Below are 18,287 nucleotides of genomic sequence, written 5' to 3' on the forward strand. Positions count from 1 at the left end.
AGAAAAAACAAAATCGAGCAGCTGGAGGAACTGAGTGGGTCTGTGAAGGGAAGTGGAGAATCGACATCTCGGGAATGAGACAGTCCGGATGAAGAATCTCGACCCGGAAAGTCGACTGTACATTTCTCTCCACAGATGCTGCATGACCCGCTCAGATCCTCCAGCATCATGTTTTTTACTCCAGATTCCAACACCTGCAGTCTTTAGTGCCGCTCTTCTCAGAACTTGCCCCTTTCAGACCTACTTTAGACTGAATAGGGCTCTTCTCTCCGGCTTCATTTCTGTTCTGCTTCTTCTTTAGCCCATTGCGCCTACCGGGACAAAAACTGCCAACTGCAGCCCGCCAGATTCCTCTGGTCAGGACCGGGGGTTGATCGGCCCTGTGGTTTCTCCTTTCATTACAAAACGTCAATCGTCTTCCAGGTCCTTGCGATACCAGAGTTGTGGCATTTGGAGATTCAGCAGACGTTTCTGTCGCACAGGGTTTTTATGGGGTGGGTTTACTAGAGCCATGCCCAACACTCCTCCTTTCGCAGCCCGGCTTAGGCAGTCAATGACCAAGTTTGCATTTCTGTTGCGACCTATTTACCACGGAACACATTCAACAAAACCGTGCTGATTCCCTGAGGCTGCAGCGCGTGTGGTGAACAGTCGCGGTACTGCAGAGGATCAGCATTTCCCCGAAAGTGAAAGCATTCTGAATCAGGAAGTGCTGGGAGTTAACATGGCTTCGAAAAGAAAGGCCGATAGTTGGACCGAAGAGGTAATTTGTCCGATTTGCCTGGATTTCTTCACCGATCCGGTTATACTACAGTGTGGGCACAACTTCTGTCGCTCTTGTATCACACGGTGTTGGGAAAGAGAGGAGAGAAACTCCTGCCCGGTATGTAGAGAGGTGTTTGCTGACCGCACCCTCAGGGTCAATCGAGCCTTAGCAAATCTGGCTGAAAAAGCTCGAAATCTAAACCTGAATCAAAAAGGGAAGGGAATTAAACGTCACTGCGAGGAACATGAGGAAGAACTGAAGCTGTTTTGTGAAACGGACAAGACACTGATCTGTCTGATCTGTAGGGATGCGCAGAAACACAGAGAGCACCGCTTCATGCCGATTAAAGAAGCTGTTACACTCTACAAGGTAAAACTAATCCAAATTTGTTGCTCACCCCATCGTCCATTGTCCAAGACACGAGCCTCCATAAACAACAAATCATTCCCTCAGCTTTCGCCATCTCCAGTGAGATTCTACCACGAAGCACATCTTTACTTCCAAAAGCCCATTCCCATCCTCCACCACTGCAACTCTCCGCTGTCTATAAGGATCGCTCTCGACGTAATTCCATTATCCACTCGCTCCTCCCCACTGATCTCCCTCCTGACACCGATATTTGAAAACGGGGCAAGTGCTACACCTGACTCCTACCACTCCCTCCCTCGTCACCATTCATTGCCCGAAACAACCCCAAGTACCTCCGTTTACCCCTTGGTCGAGTGCCCTCTTGCATTAGGTCCCTTCTTCTCCAGCTCTTTACATCTTCCACCTGTCCCTCTCAGCTTCTCACTTGATCACCCTCCCCCACGTTCCCCTCACGTTGTCTGACCCGTCACCTGTCAGCTGGTTCTCATTCCCAACCTTTTTATTCTGACTTCTGTCCCATTCCTTCGCAGTTCTAATGCAGGGTCTTATCCAGACTGTTTATTTCCCCTGCATAGATGCATAGATGCTGGCTGACTCATTCAGTTCCCCAGCAGGTTGTGTGTGATATTCGGGTTTAATCATTTATTTCCTTCGTTTTTTTTTTCCTTTCGATTTTCTTTGCATTTCCAGGATCAGCTAAAATCTTCCTTAGACTCTCTCACTAAAAATAAATCAGACTTCCAGGAAAAGGAGCAGCAGCAGAAAGAGAAGATTTTCAGAGTTCAGGTGAGGCTTCCTGAGCGGAATGTCTGATATTACTGATTAGTTTTGCTCCCATTGATGCAGAATAGCAGAGTATTGCAGATCCGGTGACCTGGGTCCGATCTTGAACTCTGGTGCTGTCTTTGTGGAGTTTGCATTTTTCCCCTGTGACCACGACAATTTCAGACACATTCCAAGGACCCTCTGGATGAATGGTTAATACAATTAACCCTATGCAGGTGGGGGAAGGTGTATGTGACTTAGCTAAGAGTTAATGGGTCAATGAGGGAGAATAGTTTTCAGGAAAACATGAGAGAATGGGGTTGACGGGAATGGCTCAGAAGTAGTATGGACCCCAATGCACCGAATGGTCACCTTAATGTCATAAGGATATACAACACAGTAATACAGTAAATTAATCTTCATCTTTCATGCAACAGGAACAGTCAAACAGTGTTCAGACTCACATTACATCTCAGTTTGCTGAACTGTGCCAGATTATCACTGAGAAAGAGCAGAGCTTACTCAGGGATCTCAGGAAGGAAGAGGAGAGGATTCTAAATGCAATGGAAAAAAATCTTCGAGAGATTCAAGAGAATATAAGGACTATTCAGGAGGAAATCTCAAAGTTAAAGGAACAGATGGATCAAAAAGACAGTGTGATATTTCTCAAGGTGAGGGAACTATTTCAATCTGTTTCTGTCAAAGGGGACTAAATGAACAGTGGTATATTTGAAATAAACACAGCACAGCGGCCAATTCTATCAAGTCAATTCCTGCTGATGGCTTGTATGACGCACCCTCCAATCACTCCAATAATGACATTCCAAAATGTCAGAGATATGTATTCGATCCTTCATCAACAAGATACAATCTTGAAGCAAAGAAACTTAAGCGTAATTAATCGTAATTAAACAGCATTGAAGCGATCAGCAAATGATGTGGCATCTGTCCATCCCCAGCTCAAAACTGCCCAAAACAAAACATGAATACTTAACCTTTGCCTTTACCGTGCCCCCACTCACATGACTAGTCAGTATAATATACAACCAATACAGAATACAATGCACTTAGAAAACAGATACGTTGCTCCTACACACAGCATTTTCAAATGGCAGTAAACAGTTTTGACCTGTCAATTGTTGCAACTCTTCAGTGTTTTTGATCCAGAATTGGATTTCCACAACTTCTGTATATCTCAGGACAGAATGCAATCTTTTCTGAAATTATTTACTCAGATCATAACACAGAGCTGCTGGTTCTGTCCTTAATTTCCACATAGAAGATCCTCTAAAACTCCCATTAACACAGTTCCACTCACAGGCTGTGAGTGTTTCTGGTTCGGTGGGTGTGAGGGTCTCTCTTTCACTCACTGAGAGCAAAGAATGTGACACACAAATAAAAACTACCCTCTCTATACGGTTTCCATCTTATCAGGGAAACTTTCACTTTTTCTTTACTTTTCCGGATAAGATTCACACGGAATTATATCCCGTTCTCCATCATAACAAGGCCATTCAGTCCATCTTCTCCTATCAATTTTCCTGCTTCACAATTCTCCTTCCACCTGCTCACTACACTCAGTAACAGTGCCTGAACTACATGGTCCCTCGATTTTATTGAGTTTGCCCATTACATTCAATTTCTGTGGTTCCACTTACAACAATCATGTGGCAGTGATTTCCACATCCTCTACATTAAATTTCTTATCAGATTTATCAAAATCCAACTGGAATTTCTTCTCCCCATAAATAGAGATACTTTCTCCACCTTCATACAATGAAATCCACCACTGATGTTAAATTCTCCCATCTTATTTTGTCTTGTCTTGTAAGTTTCATCTTCCCAATAATGGCATAACTTTTGGAAACTTTCCTTTTGATTTACTGTGTGGTTTTGTATTGTTCGAGTGTGTTTGTGACTGCGGGAGGTGGAATTTTCAATACCTTGTAATGATTTGGATGAAATTCCTGATTTGGACAGTAAGTCCAAGACCTAATCAGATTTGTGTTTTATTTATTTCAGGAGGAAGCTCGTCGGAAGAGGAGGTAGGACATACTCTTTACTGAAATCCTGGATTTGTAAAATAGTTTACAATTGCAGTTTATAATAGCAGTTTAATATTTACAGGATTAATTATGATGTCCAGGTATTGACAATGAAAGATGATGCCCGACCATTTGAAAAATTCGATCAGCCCTATTTGTTGAACACAGTGCTGAGGGAAACACATGATGCCATTAATCGAGGTAAAACTTACAAAGATTCATTTCTCCCCGTTCATGAGACTCAATGTAGTTCCAATTTGAGGCAAAGACTGGCTGTAGGGCTGGGCTGAAGAGGTCTTGAAGTTTATTCCACACAACTCCACTGACTGGGAGGCATCACTGTCACATGGTCAGATTGAGATGTCAGACCCCTGAACACACCAGCACAGGGTCACAATACAACCAACACACGGGACTGGAAGATAAACAACTGTATCCTGATCCTAGGCACACTGCACTAACACATCAAGACCTTAATTTGAATCCTACCACTGGAGCTGGGAAATTAATACTGACTTGATGACATTGTAGTGAATAAAAGTGGGTATCAGTGTGGTGACCAGAGTTGTCAGAAAAATACACAAATCCTTCGTGTGCTGTGAGTGCAGACGCTGATTGATGCAGATTAACAGCTGTCACTTTTGTTAGAGGCAGAAGAGGAGAGTGATAATGATAGGGAACTCAACAGTCAGGGGAGCAGACAGAAAAATCTGTGTACTTGAATGGGACACCTAAGTGGTATGTTGCCTCCTAGGTGCCAGTGTCAAAGGCATCTTAGATCATGTCTGAATATATTTTTGAGAGGGAGAGAAAAAAGCCAGATATCTTGGTATATTTTGGGAGGAATGACATTGGAAGTAAAAGCGAAGAGGTCCTGAAAATAGAATTTGGAAAGCTTGGTAGAAATCTCAGAGCAGTACCTCCAGGGTTGTACTTTCTAGATTGCTGCCTGTGCCATGTGCTGGAGAGGGTAGAAAGTGGTCAATTTGGTAGATTAAAGATGGCTGAGAAGATGGTGCAGCGGACAGGTCTCCAGGTATTTAGATCATTGGGATCTCTTCTGGTAGAGGAATAATCTTGTGAAAAGGGATGTGTTGCACCTGGACCCGCAGGAGAACAGTATTCTCACAGAGAGGTTTGATAGAGCTGTTGGGAAGGGTTTAAACTAATTTGGTGGTAGGTGGGGTTGGGAACTGGAGTGAAGTGATAGAACTGATAGTAAAAATGCAAAGATAGAGTGCAGTCCGACTGTCAAATAGGACAGAAAGATGAGTGGACAAAATTGCAGCCAGCAGGGTGAGTATCAGTGCATTAGGATGCGGAATAAAAAGGGTTGCAAATACAGTACACCAAGTGTTAAATCTCAATGCATGAAGTATAAGAAGTAAAGTGGATGATCCTGATGCTCGATTATAGATTGTCAAGTATGATGTTGTCACTGAATCATGGCTGAAGGATGGTTATACTTGGGAACTGAATGTTCAAAGTTAAGGTGGTATAGAAAGGTAGGCAGAGGGCATGACATGGCTCTTCTGGTAAATCAGTAGAAAGATATGATGTAGGATTGGAAGATGTTGAATCCTTGTGGGTTGAGTTAAGGAACTGCAGAAGTAAAAATTACACTACTGGCAGTCTTATACAGGCATCTCAACAGTAGGTGGAAAGTGGGCTACAGATTACAACTGGAAATAGAAAAGACCAATGAAAAGTTTTAATAGTCATGGGAGATTGCAACATGCAGGTCAATTGGAAAATGAGGTTGGTAATAGATCTCAAGAGTCTGAATTTCTTGAATGCTATGTGATGGCAGTTTGTCATTGAGCCCAATAAGGGATCAGCTCTACTGGGTTGAGTGTTATGTATTGAGCCACAGGTAATTAGGGAACTTAACTTTAAATAACCTTTAGGAGGCAGTGTTCACACCATGACTGAGTTCAACTTGAAATTTGATAAGAAGAAAGTAAAGTCTGATGTTTCAGTATTTCAGAGTTAAGGAAATAACAGTGGTCTGAAAGAGGAGTTGGCCAGAGGAAATTGGCAGGGATGCTGGCAGGGATGACAGCACAGCAGAAATTGTGACCATTACTGGGAAAATTAGGAAAGCGAGGGATAGATGTTTTCCACAAATAAATACTCAAATGGCAATATAGTACAACTGTGGCTGACAAGGGAAGACAAGCTAACTTAAAAGCAAAAGAGATGGCAAACAACAAAGCAAAAATTAGCAGGAAGACAGAGGATTGGAAAGCTTTTAAATACCTAGAGAGCAACTAAAAGAATGATTGGGAGGGGAAAAATGAAATATGAAATTGAATTGAATTGAATTGGCTTTATTACTTACATCCTTCATACAAAAGCGGAGTAAAAACTTTTACATTACGTCTTCATTTAAATGTGCAATTTATAGTAGTTTATGATAAATAATATATATAACATGCTGGTCAATATAACGTAGAAATACAGTTGTCTCAGCACGAGCTAAGCAGTCAGATGGCCTCGTTAAAGAAGCTGTTCCGGAGCCTGTTGATCCTGGCTTTTATGCTGCGGTACCGTTTCCCAGATGGTAGTAACTGGTACAGTTTGTGGTTGGGGTGACTCGCATCTTCAATAATCCTTGTGGCCCTTTTCATACACCTGGCTTTGCAAAACAAGCTGGCAGACAATATCAAATTGTTTTCCCAAGTATTGTAAAAATAAAATAGAGATGAGGTGGATATAGGATTGCTAGAAAATGAGGTCGGATGTATAATAATGAGGGATAACAAGATGGCAGATTAACTAAATGAGTATTTTTCATCAGTCTTCACTGTGGATGACACTAGCATTGTGCCAGATGTCGAAGGGTACGAGGGATGAGAAGTGAGTGCAGTTACTATTACAAGGGAAAAGGTGCTCAAAACGTTGAAAGACTTGAAGTTACACTAGTCACCGGACCAGATGAACTGCCCCCTCATGTTCTGAAAGAGGTAGCGGTAGACTTTTTGTGGAGGCATTAGTAATTATCTTTCAAAAATCACTGGATCTTGGCATGGCACCAGAGAACTGGATAATTGCAAATGTCACCCTATGCTTTTAGTAATGAGCCTCAGTAGCCTCAACTCTGTGGTTGGGAAGAAGTCAGTGTCAATTGTTAAGTATGAGATTATTCAATACTTAGTGAAACTGGACCAGATAGGACAAGTCAGCATGGCTTCCTTAAGGAAATATCTTCCCTGAAAAACCTGTTGGAATTCTTCGAGCAGATTACAAGTAGGATGAATAAAGGGGATGCAGTCGATGTTGTATATTTGGACGTTCAGAAGGCCTTGACAAGGTGCCACACATGAAGGTTCTTACCAAGTTAAGAGCTCATGTTATTACAGAAAATTTATTGGCATAGTTAGAAAATTGGCTGATTGATAGGAAACAATGAATGAAAGTAAAGTGATTCATTTCTAATTGGCTGCCATTGACTAGTGGTGTTTTTCAGGGGTTGTGGTTGGGACAGCGTCTTTTTATGCTGTATATCAAGATTTAACTGATAGAATAGATGGCTTTGTTGCCAAGTTTTCAGATGATACAAAGATTGGTGGAGGAGCTGGTAGTGTTGAGGAAACAGGTAGGCTGCACAAGGACTTGGATGAGGAGAATGGGCAAGTAACTGGCAAATGAAATACAATGTTGGAAATTCATGGTCATGCATTTGATAGTGCAGATTGTATATTTTTAAATGTGGAGTAAATCCAAAAGTCTGAGATGCAAATAGGCTTGGACGTTCTTCTGCAGAACACCTAAGAAGTTAACGTGTAGGGTCAGTAGGTAACGAGGAAGGGAAATGCAATGTTAGCATTAAATTGAAGAGGGTTAGAATACAACAGCAGGGATGTGATGCCAAGGCTTTATAAGGCACTGGTGAGGCCTCACCTTGAGTATTGTGAGCTCTTCATCTAAGAAAAGTACGCTGGCATTGGAGTGTCTCCCACCCCCTGGTCCTGGGGCCGCACTGCCCAAGTCTCCCCCTGATGCCGGGGCCGTGCTGCCTGAGGGGGAAAGGAACTGGGGTGTCCTTGTAGAGGATTCCCAGAAAGTTAACTTGTAGTTTGAGTCAGTGGTAATATCGGCAAGCTCAATGTTTGTTTTCATTTCGAGAGGATTAGAATACAATGGCAAGGATGTAATTCTGAGGTTTTATAAGGCATTAGTCACACCACATTTGGAGTATTGTGAGCAGATTTGAGTCCCGTATATCGGAAAAGATGTGTTGGCATTGGAGCAAGTCCAAGAGGTTCACAAGAATGATTCCGGAAATAAAAGAGTTAAAATATGAGGAATTTTTTTAATGGTTCTGTGCCTGTACTCATGGGAGTTTAGAAGAATGGCTGATTTATTATCCCTCTCAACTCTATTCTCCTGCCTCATCTCCATAACTTTTGACGCCCTGATTATTCAACAAGTTTACCAATCAACTTCTGCTTTAAAAATCAAACACGAGAAAATCTGCAAATGCTGGTAATCCAAGTAACACAAGTCCTGATGAAGGGTCTCGCCAGATCTTTCTGAAAACTATCAGGAGAGAGTTGATGTTTCCTATAGTGGATGAGTCTAGAACCAGATGCCACTGCCTCTGTCTATAGGGACGTCCATTTCAAACAGAGATGAGCAGAATTTTCTTCAGCCACTGGATAGTGAATCTGCGACAGCTGTGGAGATGTTTTATACATCTGACGATGTTTAAAACGGAACAACAACACAAAACGCTGGAGGAATTTGGCAAGCCAGGAAGCATCTATAAAAAAGAGTAAGCAGTGGACGGTTCGGGCTGAAACACTTCATCAGGACCTATGTTGCTTAAGGGTCCCTGTAAATTCATCCCCTTTCCCCATCAGGGGCTGCGGGTGATGGGTCTGTGGGAAAAGGGGACAAAGGGATCCTTATCTCCCATCTTTGTTCCCCTCCATGTTTTCTCGTTATGTCTACACACACAGGCATTACACCCCTCCCCCACCTGTTTCTGCTTCAATCTACCATTCGTCTCTCCCCTACTGGTTCTCATTATCAACTCCTTTACTGTCCCGAATCTTCACACTCCTCCACCTCACACTTCACACTCATAAGTGTACGCTAATATTGACTGACGGGTCTGTTCCTGTGCTGTACTGTTCTATGTTCCGTTTAGAAGAATGAGAGGAGATCTTAGGGAAACACAGCATTTTATCAGGGGTTGTCAGAAACGAGCCACGCTCCCGAATAATGGCTTCAAGACAAATTCAAGGAAACAAAGTTTATTAACAGTTCTGCAGAGCTGGGCCCCCTCAGAGAAGGGAACCCTGAACCTTACAGGACAGCATGTTTTATCCATCTTCCTTACCACCCCTCCTCCCTGACTCGGGAGGTACACAGTGTTTTCCCATTCCATATTTGGAGTTGTTTTTTTACACGTTTCTGTAAAACAATAGTCCATATCTCAGGACTTCAGTGATTCCACAAACAGTTAATTTTGTCAAGGCTTCTGCATTCATAATTAGATCACACTTGTTTACAGACTTTAACCCAGACATAATTAAATCACATTTGTCCTTTGACTTTAACCCGGAACTGTCAGAAACGCACATCTTAATTTTGAATCTTACAATACCACCCTTTTTCTTATTAAGATGTGCGTTTCAGCTAGCATTTCTCTCACTCCCAGGGGGCCCACCACCCTTTTTCTTTAATAGCATAAGTTTTAGCTCGTTTGTCCCATGATGGGGTATCGCTACTGCCTGGAGCTGGAATATACTGCAGCCTGATCAGTGTTCGTATACAAGGAATCAAACACGGCAAAAGTAAGAGAATCATTAGACCCCCGCCTGCTACTAGGAGAGCGGTGCGCCACCAACTAACTCCCAGTAGCCCGTCTAGCCAACTCATGTTCCCCAGGGATCTTCAGGTTTGTACTGGCACGTGGGCCAGTTTCCGAATTTTGTCGGATATTTTTAACACGGCCTTTCCACTGTCGTCTATCTTAAGGCAACAGTTTGTAAGATTGAACTTCCCACATACCCCGCCTTCAGAGGCCAATAGGTAATCCACAGCCAGCCTGTTCTGGTATATTGCTGTTCGCATCTGACTCTGCTGTTTTGCCAACAGCTCCAATGCCAGTGCCGTTTGATTGGTTATCACTTCCACCACCGCCTGCAGTCTAATAATTCGGTTTAACATGTAGACAGGAGTGCGATACCCCCACGACCCATCCTGGGCCCAGGTCGCTGGCCCATAGTATTCAATGATGCGAGCCGGTGGCCACTCATCACCCCACTCGCCCACCTTTATCTCCCGTGTTTCTCTCCTTAATGAATCAAACAGCTTAATTCCCAGCTTCCAGTCACCCTCCTGATGCAGGAGGAAAAACTCCGGTCTTATGAGACCCAGGAAGCAAACACCCGCCCAATCCCACGGTAGTTTGGTATACGCCTGATTACCGCAGATCCAGAATAACCCCTCCGGGGCAAATCTTCCTTTCTTTGCTTCCTTCCATACTTCCCTGACCCTGGGGACCCCTTCGTAAGGATTCGTTCCGCTGCACTTCCAGAGTTTAGAGCCGTTTCCTACGGCCTGGCAACAGCCATTCGGTTCTCTGGTTATGTACCATGCTGGCTCCTCTGGCCACCAGGTAACATTACCTTCCCTCTTTGCTAATTTAATGCTTCGACAGGGACTTTCTCCCACCTTTACTTTCCCCTTCCTTTCAACACATACTTGTCTCTCCGGGTAATTGGTCAATTTCCACCTTTGCTTCTTCCGGTCTGGGACATTTGTCCAATTGTGCGCAAGCAATTCCCACACACTCAAGCTCTCACCCCTCCACGGCCACTGTTCACTCATGTGCGGTCCCCCACAGACCCAACAACTACTCACATTTAGGCTCGTGGCAATCCGAGTCGCTAAGTCTATAAAGAGGTTCTCTTTAACATCGGGGAGGACTATATCTTTCTCTATCTCCTGATATATAGACGGGTCCATGGAGACCACTGCCGCCTTCCTTTGCTCGCGCTCTTCCACCTCCTTTTTCTTCTCATCTTGTATTATAATCTCCTTTACCTTATCTGCATGTTCCTTAACCAGTGTAGATGGGATGTCCCACTGCCCTCCCTTGTTTATACACAACCACCGGTCTTTCCTGGGACAGCTGAGACTTCTCATGGTCCCCCCCTGTCCCATGTATCCTTTATTATAGACTTGGTAATAAGGTTTACTATTCTCCCAACATGTTTCTCTCTTGCTTAGATCATAGCATCGATCATGCGATCATTCACATGCGAGTGGGACACAAATGATTCTGGGAACACCCTCTGCCCCACTCGTACCACGGTTCTGCACTTATCACATTTCCCTTCAATTTCCCCGACATATAGAATCAAATATATTACAGTCAATAATGTTACAGTCCACATAGAGTTCATTTTTGCTGCCTTTTTAGCCTCACCACCATCGGTTCTTCACCGGGAACACAGGTCCACTCAGTGCGGCTTTCGGGCTTCACCGGTCCTTTTACCCTGGATGCGTGTGTCCACCCTTTTTCTTTTGTCCGTACAGCCGCCTCTGTTGTTAGCAGGACCTGGAAAGGGCCTTCCCACTGTGGCTGTAACTTCTCCGGCTTCCAGGTCCTTACCAGAACCCAATCTCCAGGCACGATCTGATGTAAAGCAAAATCGAGCAGCGGAGTCTGGACCAAGAGACCCTTTTTCCGCAGTTCTGCAAAGGAACGGGACAAGGCCAGTAAATTGTTCTTTACAAATAAATTACCCCCCTGTAGTGTGGGATACCCCTCTATTTTTATTCCAATATGGCAGTCCAAAGAGCATCTCAGAAGGAGATATTCCTATATCCTTGCGGGGTGTAGTTCGTATTCTCAGGAGAACGATCGGCAAACACTTGGTCCATGGTAGCTTGGTTTCCAACATCAACTTGGTTAGCTGTGCCTTCAGGGTGCTGCTCATTCGTTCTACTCTTCCCGAACTCTGGGGATGCCACGGGGTATGGTACTTCCATTCGATATCAAGTGCATCGCAAATTAACTGGTGCGTATCTCCTTCTTGGTACGTGGTAGTGACATTCCCGTTATTCCAGCTATCCTTTCTGGGGTAATGCATCGCTGTCCTTTACTGACCCGGTGTCCCAGATACCTTACTTCCTTTTCTACAAATTGCAACTTTTTCTTTGAGACCCGTAGCCCCTGCTTCCCCAGGAAGTTGAGTAGTCTGATGGTGTCTTCCTGCACCCCTTCCTGTGTTGGCCCGGATAGTAATAGATCGTCCACATACTGTAGCAGTTGGCTCTCTGGAGCACATTGGAATTCTGCTAGTACTTGCTCCAAGACCTGCCCAAATAGGTTAGGTGATTCGGTGAACCCCTGTGGCAGGACCGTCCACCGGAGTTGTCTTTTCCGCCCCGTCGTAGGATTTTCCCATTCGAACGTAAACATGTCACGACTGCTCTCTTCTAGCGGGCAACTCCAGAAGGCGTCTTTTAGATCTGTTACGTATTCAGGCAACAATAAATATAGATGAGTTAGGCAAGGGTTTTTATAACAAATAACACGTTTATTAAACACTGAAAACAAACCCCCTCAAAAGTAAACAAACTCAAACGTGACCGGGAAACAACAGCTGTGCGGCTGTTTAAACAGTTCTTAATAGCGTTGCAGATCAAACAGTTCTTAAAACGGTATTGAAAAAAAAGTTCTTTAAAGCGGTATGCCGAAAGTAAACAGTTCTTTAAAACGGTATTGCGAAAGTTCAAAAGCTCACAGTCCTTTTAAAAGGAGAGACTTTTTAAGGCGATTTAAATTCTCTTCCACGTCGTTGTCCTTCGATTCCCCGGCGTCTAACTTTCCCACGAAGAATTTTATAAAATATAACGTCTTAAAGGTACTGACCTTTCTTCCACACTACTCTCAAATCTTTTCTGGTCATCCCAGGGATTAACAGCGAGAATAGTCAACGAAATCCTTCCGAATGAGGATCACATAAGGTCGTAACCAATCCAACGTCGAAAATCGATTCTCCTCGATTTTTATCTTCCAAACTTTTCTTCACTCTCCACCAGCAAAGAAACCGCTGGCAATGACCTTTTAAACTTTAGGCATTTTATAAAACTTCATTTTTCAACTAAACTGCGTCATCACATTAAATCACGCAGTGATATGAAGTCAGCTTGGCAAATCCCGCCACGAACTGCCCCACCTGACAGGGTGGGTCTTCCTTTTATACCCTGTAAAAAAAACCTGTCACATGACCTCTACTGGCGGGAAAATGACATCACTCCACCATCACAAGACCATTACCTCAAGACCAGTATAACTTCAACCCCAGTCACGTGACAAGGGTACCACTGTCACGTGTCACGGGTACGTAACAGATCTATTACACTGAACCATTCATGGTCAGGGGAGATCTTACTCATCAGTGTGTAAGGGTTGGGCACTACCGGGTATCGGGTTTGGACTACTGCATTTAGGCCCCGCAGGTCTTGTACCATCCGATAAGTCCCATCTGGCTTTCGCACCGGGAGTATTGAGGTATTATACGGTGACATACATTCCTCCAGTAGTCCGTCAGCGGTCAGTCCTTCAATCACCGGCTGCAGCCCTTTTCTTCCTTCCATTGAAATAGGGTACTGTTTCCTCCGTACTGGCGAACTGTTAGGTAATAGTGAGATTTGCAAGGGGGGACGTTCAAACCCCCCCGGTTCCCTTCCTGGTACCATACCTCCGGGCTTATTTTCCTATCGTCTTCTTCCCGGAGGGCAAACAGCTGTACCATTATCTTCCCGTTCCTGGGCACAGTCCCGATGCCTAGCCTGACTTGCAGATCCCGCCCGAGCAGGTTGAATCTCGCAGAGGGTAAAAAAAGTAGGTCCTGTCCCGTTACCCTATCCTCATGTTCAATTTTCACGTTTTCTATAAAAGGTACTTGTATTATTTTGCCTCCAATACCGGATACTCCCATTACCTTTGTTCCGGCTCGGGCGCCGGGAGGTATCTGGATTACGCTAGATCTTTCGGCACCCGAATCTACCATAATATTTGTATCTGACCCTTGGGGACCTATTTTTAAATTTACCAGGGGTTCCTGCCGATAATTCATCCCCAAGGGGTGGAACCCCCGACCTCCCTAGTCTTCATCTTCCATCATAGCGTACGAGCGCACTTCCCGTCGGTATCTGGGGCACTCGCGCCTGAAGTGTCCCTCTTCGTTGCAGTGAAAACATCTTAAAGCCTTCCTTAGCCCTCCTCCTTGCTCCTGGCTACTACCTCGATCCAACCATGGACCCTGTCTCTCTCTCTACTATCTGCGGTTACTTGTCGCACTGTCTGGACCATTATCCTTGCCGTCTTCTTTTGTTTCTCTTCATCCCTTCTTACAAACACTTTCTGTGCCTCCCTAAGTAGTTCACTTAAGGGTTTAGTATTCCAATCTTCTAGTTTTTCCAGTTTTTTTTTTGTTTTTTTTTTCTGGCCATGCTTTCGATTCAAATTCAACACGAATCAGCTGTTGGCCAACCTCCGTCTCAAGGTCTTCGATTTGCGAAGCGGTAGGGGGCACATATGGGGCGGCAGGTGGTCGTGCACCTCCCATGTATTCTTTTTCTGTCCCCCTTCATTTATCGTTTTCAATTTATAACTATTTGTCGTTGGTAACCAGCATAGGGCATAATCACTTTCTTCGAGTTTAACGTTAGGTTTTGAATTCACGTACAGATTAAGGGCTTGTTGTACCCAATCCTCGCTAGACCCGAACTTAGGCCATCACACAGCCGACCCTTGGATCGGCTGGCGGGACCAGAATTCACAGTACTGTATCATTTTTTCTTTGACTTCCCCTTTCGCCTCCCATAATCCCAATTTTCTAACATCCGTCCCAACGGACTATCAGGGGGTACCCCGGGGTATTTTTCATCATTGGCGCCTGGATTTCCTATACCCTTTTCTCTCTTAGACCCCTTATTCCCCATCTCCAGGACTTGCTCGGTTCCAATCCACCCGCAGGCACCCCGTAATTCCACAATTCTCGTGCACTACGTCTCTGCAGGAATTTAATTTGAATGTGACCCACCTAGCTCGGTCACTCCTGTCCAATTCCGGAACCTGTATTCCCGCGATCGCCCAGGAATTCACCTGCAGGCACCACGTAGTTCCACAATTCTCGTGTACTACGTCTCTACAGGAAGAATCACCTGCAGGAACCCCGCAGTTCCACAATTCTCGTGTACTACGTCTCTACAGGAGAAATCACCTGCAGGAACCCCGCAGTTCCACGATTCTTGTATACTACGTCTCTACAGGAATTCAATTTCTTACCTGGGACCTGTGCATAGAAATTACTCGATCGCTCACTGTCTCAACTGCCTCGACAACCCCTCTTTGTTTCCTTGAGTCCGCCGGATATCACTCGCTCAAGCCGCGCGGGGCGACGAGCAAGGAATCAGGGACTGCCGAACTCGGCAGGGTGCACCTTCTCCGATGTCCTTCCTTGCTCCCCTCACGGCTGGAGTGTGGATCCCGGACGAGCGCCCCAAGTTGTCAGAAACGAGTCACGCTCCCGAATAATGGCTTCAAGACAAATTCAAGGAAACAAAGTTTATTAACAGTTCTGCAGAGCTGGGCCCCCTCAGAGAAGGGAACCCTGAACCTTACAGGGCAGCAGGTTTTATCCTTCTTCCTTACCCCTCCCCTCCCTGACTCGGGAGGTACACAGTGTTTTCCCATTCCATATTTGGAGTTGTTTTTTTACACGTTTCTGTAAAACAATAGTCCATATCTCAGGACTTCAATGATTCCACAAACAGTTAATTTTGTCAAGGCTTCTGCATTCATAATTAGATCACACTTGTTTACAGACTTTAACCCAGACATAATTAAATCACATTTGTCCTTTGACTTTAACCCGGACCTGTCAGAAACGCACATCTTAATTTTGAATCTTACAGGGGTCAACAGGCAGGATACAGGGAGGATGTTTCCTATGTCTCAGTAGTCAAATGTCTGGTGTCACTGTCTGTTTGGAATTCTCAGCACCCGTGTGGGGATGGGGAGAGTTTTGGGGTTCTTCGCCGTTCAATTCACAGAGCCATTTCCGTACAGCATAGAAAAGTGCTCTTCGACCCATCACCTCTGTGCTGACCTATTTACCATCTACTTTCGTCCATTGGCCGGCATTAGGTCAGTCTCCTTCTGTGCCTTGCGTATTGAAGTGTCCGTCCAAGTGCGTCTTAAACACAGAGGACTGGAGGCCTGTGACCTGCAGAGGTCGGTGCTGGGACCACGTGTGTTTGACAATCATATTAATGATTTGTATGAAAATGTAGGGGACAAATTCAGTAGGTTTGCGGGTGACACTAAAATTCATGGTATGGTGGACAGGGAAGAGGGTGATCTGTGGTTACACCGCACCCTTGATCAACTGTAGAGATGGGTACCGTGACAATATTTAAAAATACATCTTGGCAGGTACATGGATAAGAAAGGTGGAAAGAAATAATGGGCAAATTGGACTAGCTCATTAAAGCAAGTTGGTCGGCACGAACGAGTTGGGCCAAAGAGCGTCTGTGCCTTCCTGTTAAAATCCATCCACTCACCCTCTTCCCATCTTAATCCACACATTTCCAGTAATCGTTTCTGCTGTCTATCTCCCCTATTTATTTCTGTTCTTGAGGGAAGATGTTGACCTGAAACGTAGACTTTCTCTCTCCACACAGGCTGCCTGACACGCTCGGTTCCTCCAGTATTTAGTGTCTGTTTGATCGAGAAATCTCTGCTCTCTACCCAGCGGAAATTTCTTGGGAAGACATTAGTTGCCCATCCGCTTTCGTCGGGTCAAACCACAGGAAAGGTTTGTGTCGGCCACTCGACCGCGCCTAAGGCCCAGCGGCCCTTCCACCGGTCCCGAAGCAGCGCTGATCGGGTCTCCCCACGATTCCCGGTGCTGCGCTGCCTGATTCTGCATGACTTTCTAATTCTCTGCTTCACTCCCCAGTCTCTGTCACCCTGGATGTGGAAACGGCGAATCCGTGTCTCGAGGTGTCTGAGGATAGGAAGAGTGTGAGACGGACCGGGATCCGGGGGCATCTCCCTGACACCGGGAAGAAATTCACATACTGGGAATGTGTGCTGGGATCAGACGGATTCACATCGGGGAGACGTTACTGGGAGGTGGAGGTGGCGTGCAATAATGACTGGTGCCTGGGAGTCGCCGCAGAGTCTGTGGAGAGGGGGAGATTGTTCATTCTGAGTCCAGAGACAGGATTCTGGGTCATCGGGCGTGATGATGACGTGTTACATCGGAATTGTGACATGACCATTGTTCTCCCCTCCCCTGAGTCCTGTCTCCCTGCTGTTCCCATCCCCGGGAGGGTGGGAGTTTATCTCAGTTACGAGTCCGGGACAGTTTCATTTTACAACGCAGAGACAAAGTCCCATCTCCACACCTTCACTGGGAATACATTCACGGTGAAACTTTTTCCTTTCTTCGCGACTTGGGATGAGAACGAGTGGCTGAGAATCTGTAGCGGTTCCGCTCCGGGTCTGTAAACGGGTCGGATCTCAGGACCGGCGTCAGGACTAAAATCCCTGTAAATATAAATGTGCGAAGAGTGCAATAAACACGATGTGAGAATTACCGAACCATAATTTTAACTCGTTTACCACATCTGTCAACCAAACAGATACAGTGCGCATTCAGCAGCAGCCGTGGGTGGCGGGTCCTGAGCTCCCCCGTGTCCTAAAGTCCAATCGTTCATGGACAGTTTTTATTGAACCATTGGGGGCGATACTGACTGTAAGAGGGCACTCAGGGGGAATCATGTTAAGACCTTAAAACACAGGAGCAGAATTGTGCCATTCAGCACAGTTGATCCCGGATCCCATTCAATCCTATATGCCTACCTTCTTGCCATATCCTTTGATGGCCAGATCAATCAGGATATGATCAACTTCCGTCTTAAGTAAATCCATGGCCTCCATCGCAGCCTGTGGCAGAGAACTCCCACGTATTTACTACTCTGCCTGAATATATCCCTTCTTAAAATGTTTTTGTTTTTTAATTTACCCTTTCTTGGATTTTAAATGCATCCTAATAATCCAACCCCAACACATTTGTTACCTTATATGCCATTTCCACAGATTTTACGATGTCCTTAAATTCCCTTGTCAGCCACGGATTCCAACCCCTGCAATTTGAGAACTTCTTCTGTGGGACATGTCTACCCTGCACCTTGTAAACTATTCCCAGATACTTCAGTGACCTCTGCACAGCCGTCATCCCCTTAATATCCTCCTTCAATTCACCTGGGCAAGCTTCTCTCTCATGGCTCTGTAATTCCCT

At 45.0% G+C, this 18,287-nt stretch overlaps 1 protein-coding gene across 1 annotated transcript; it reads left to right on the plus strand.

Moving 5' to 3' along the window:
* Positions 1-724: 724 nt before the first annotated feature.
* On the plus strand, positions 725-17,494 carry LOC140734357 (zinc-binding protein A33-like). Its single transcript, XM_073058254.1, has 6 exons — positions 725-1,135; positions 1,826-1,921; positions 2,338-2,571; positions 3,923-3,945; positions 4,028-4,146; positions 16,941-17,494. Exons 1-6 carry the CDS (start codon positions 725-727, stop codon positions 17,492-17,494), a joined length of 1,437 nt encoding a protein of 478 aa, XP_072914355.1.
* The last annotated feature ends 793 nt before the right edge of the window (positions 17,495-18,287 follow it).

The sequence above is a fragment of the Hemitrygon akajei genome, chromosome 1, assembly GCF_048418815.1.
Source record: "Hemitrygon akajei chromosome 1, sHemAka1.3, whole genome shotgun sequence".
NCBI lineage: Eukaryota > Metazoa > Chordata > Chondrichthyes > Myliobatiformes > Dasyatidae > Hemitrygon > Hemitrygon akajei.

Excerpts from the sequence above, each read along its gene's own strand:
- LOC140734357 (XM_073058254.1), top strand. The coding sequence starts at position 725 with ATGGCTTCGAAAAGAAAGGCCGATAGTTGGACCGAAGAGGTAATTTGT. Across the intron at positions 1,922-2,337 it reads AGAAGATTTTCAGAGTTCAG|GAACAGTCAAACAGTGTTCA; the intron begins GTGAGGCTTCCT and ends TTCATGCAACAG. Across the intron at positions 3,946-4,027 it reads GAAGCTCGTCGGAAGAGGAG|GATTAATTATGATGTCCAGG; the intron begins GTAGGACATACT and ends TAATATTTACAG.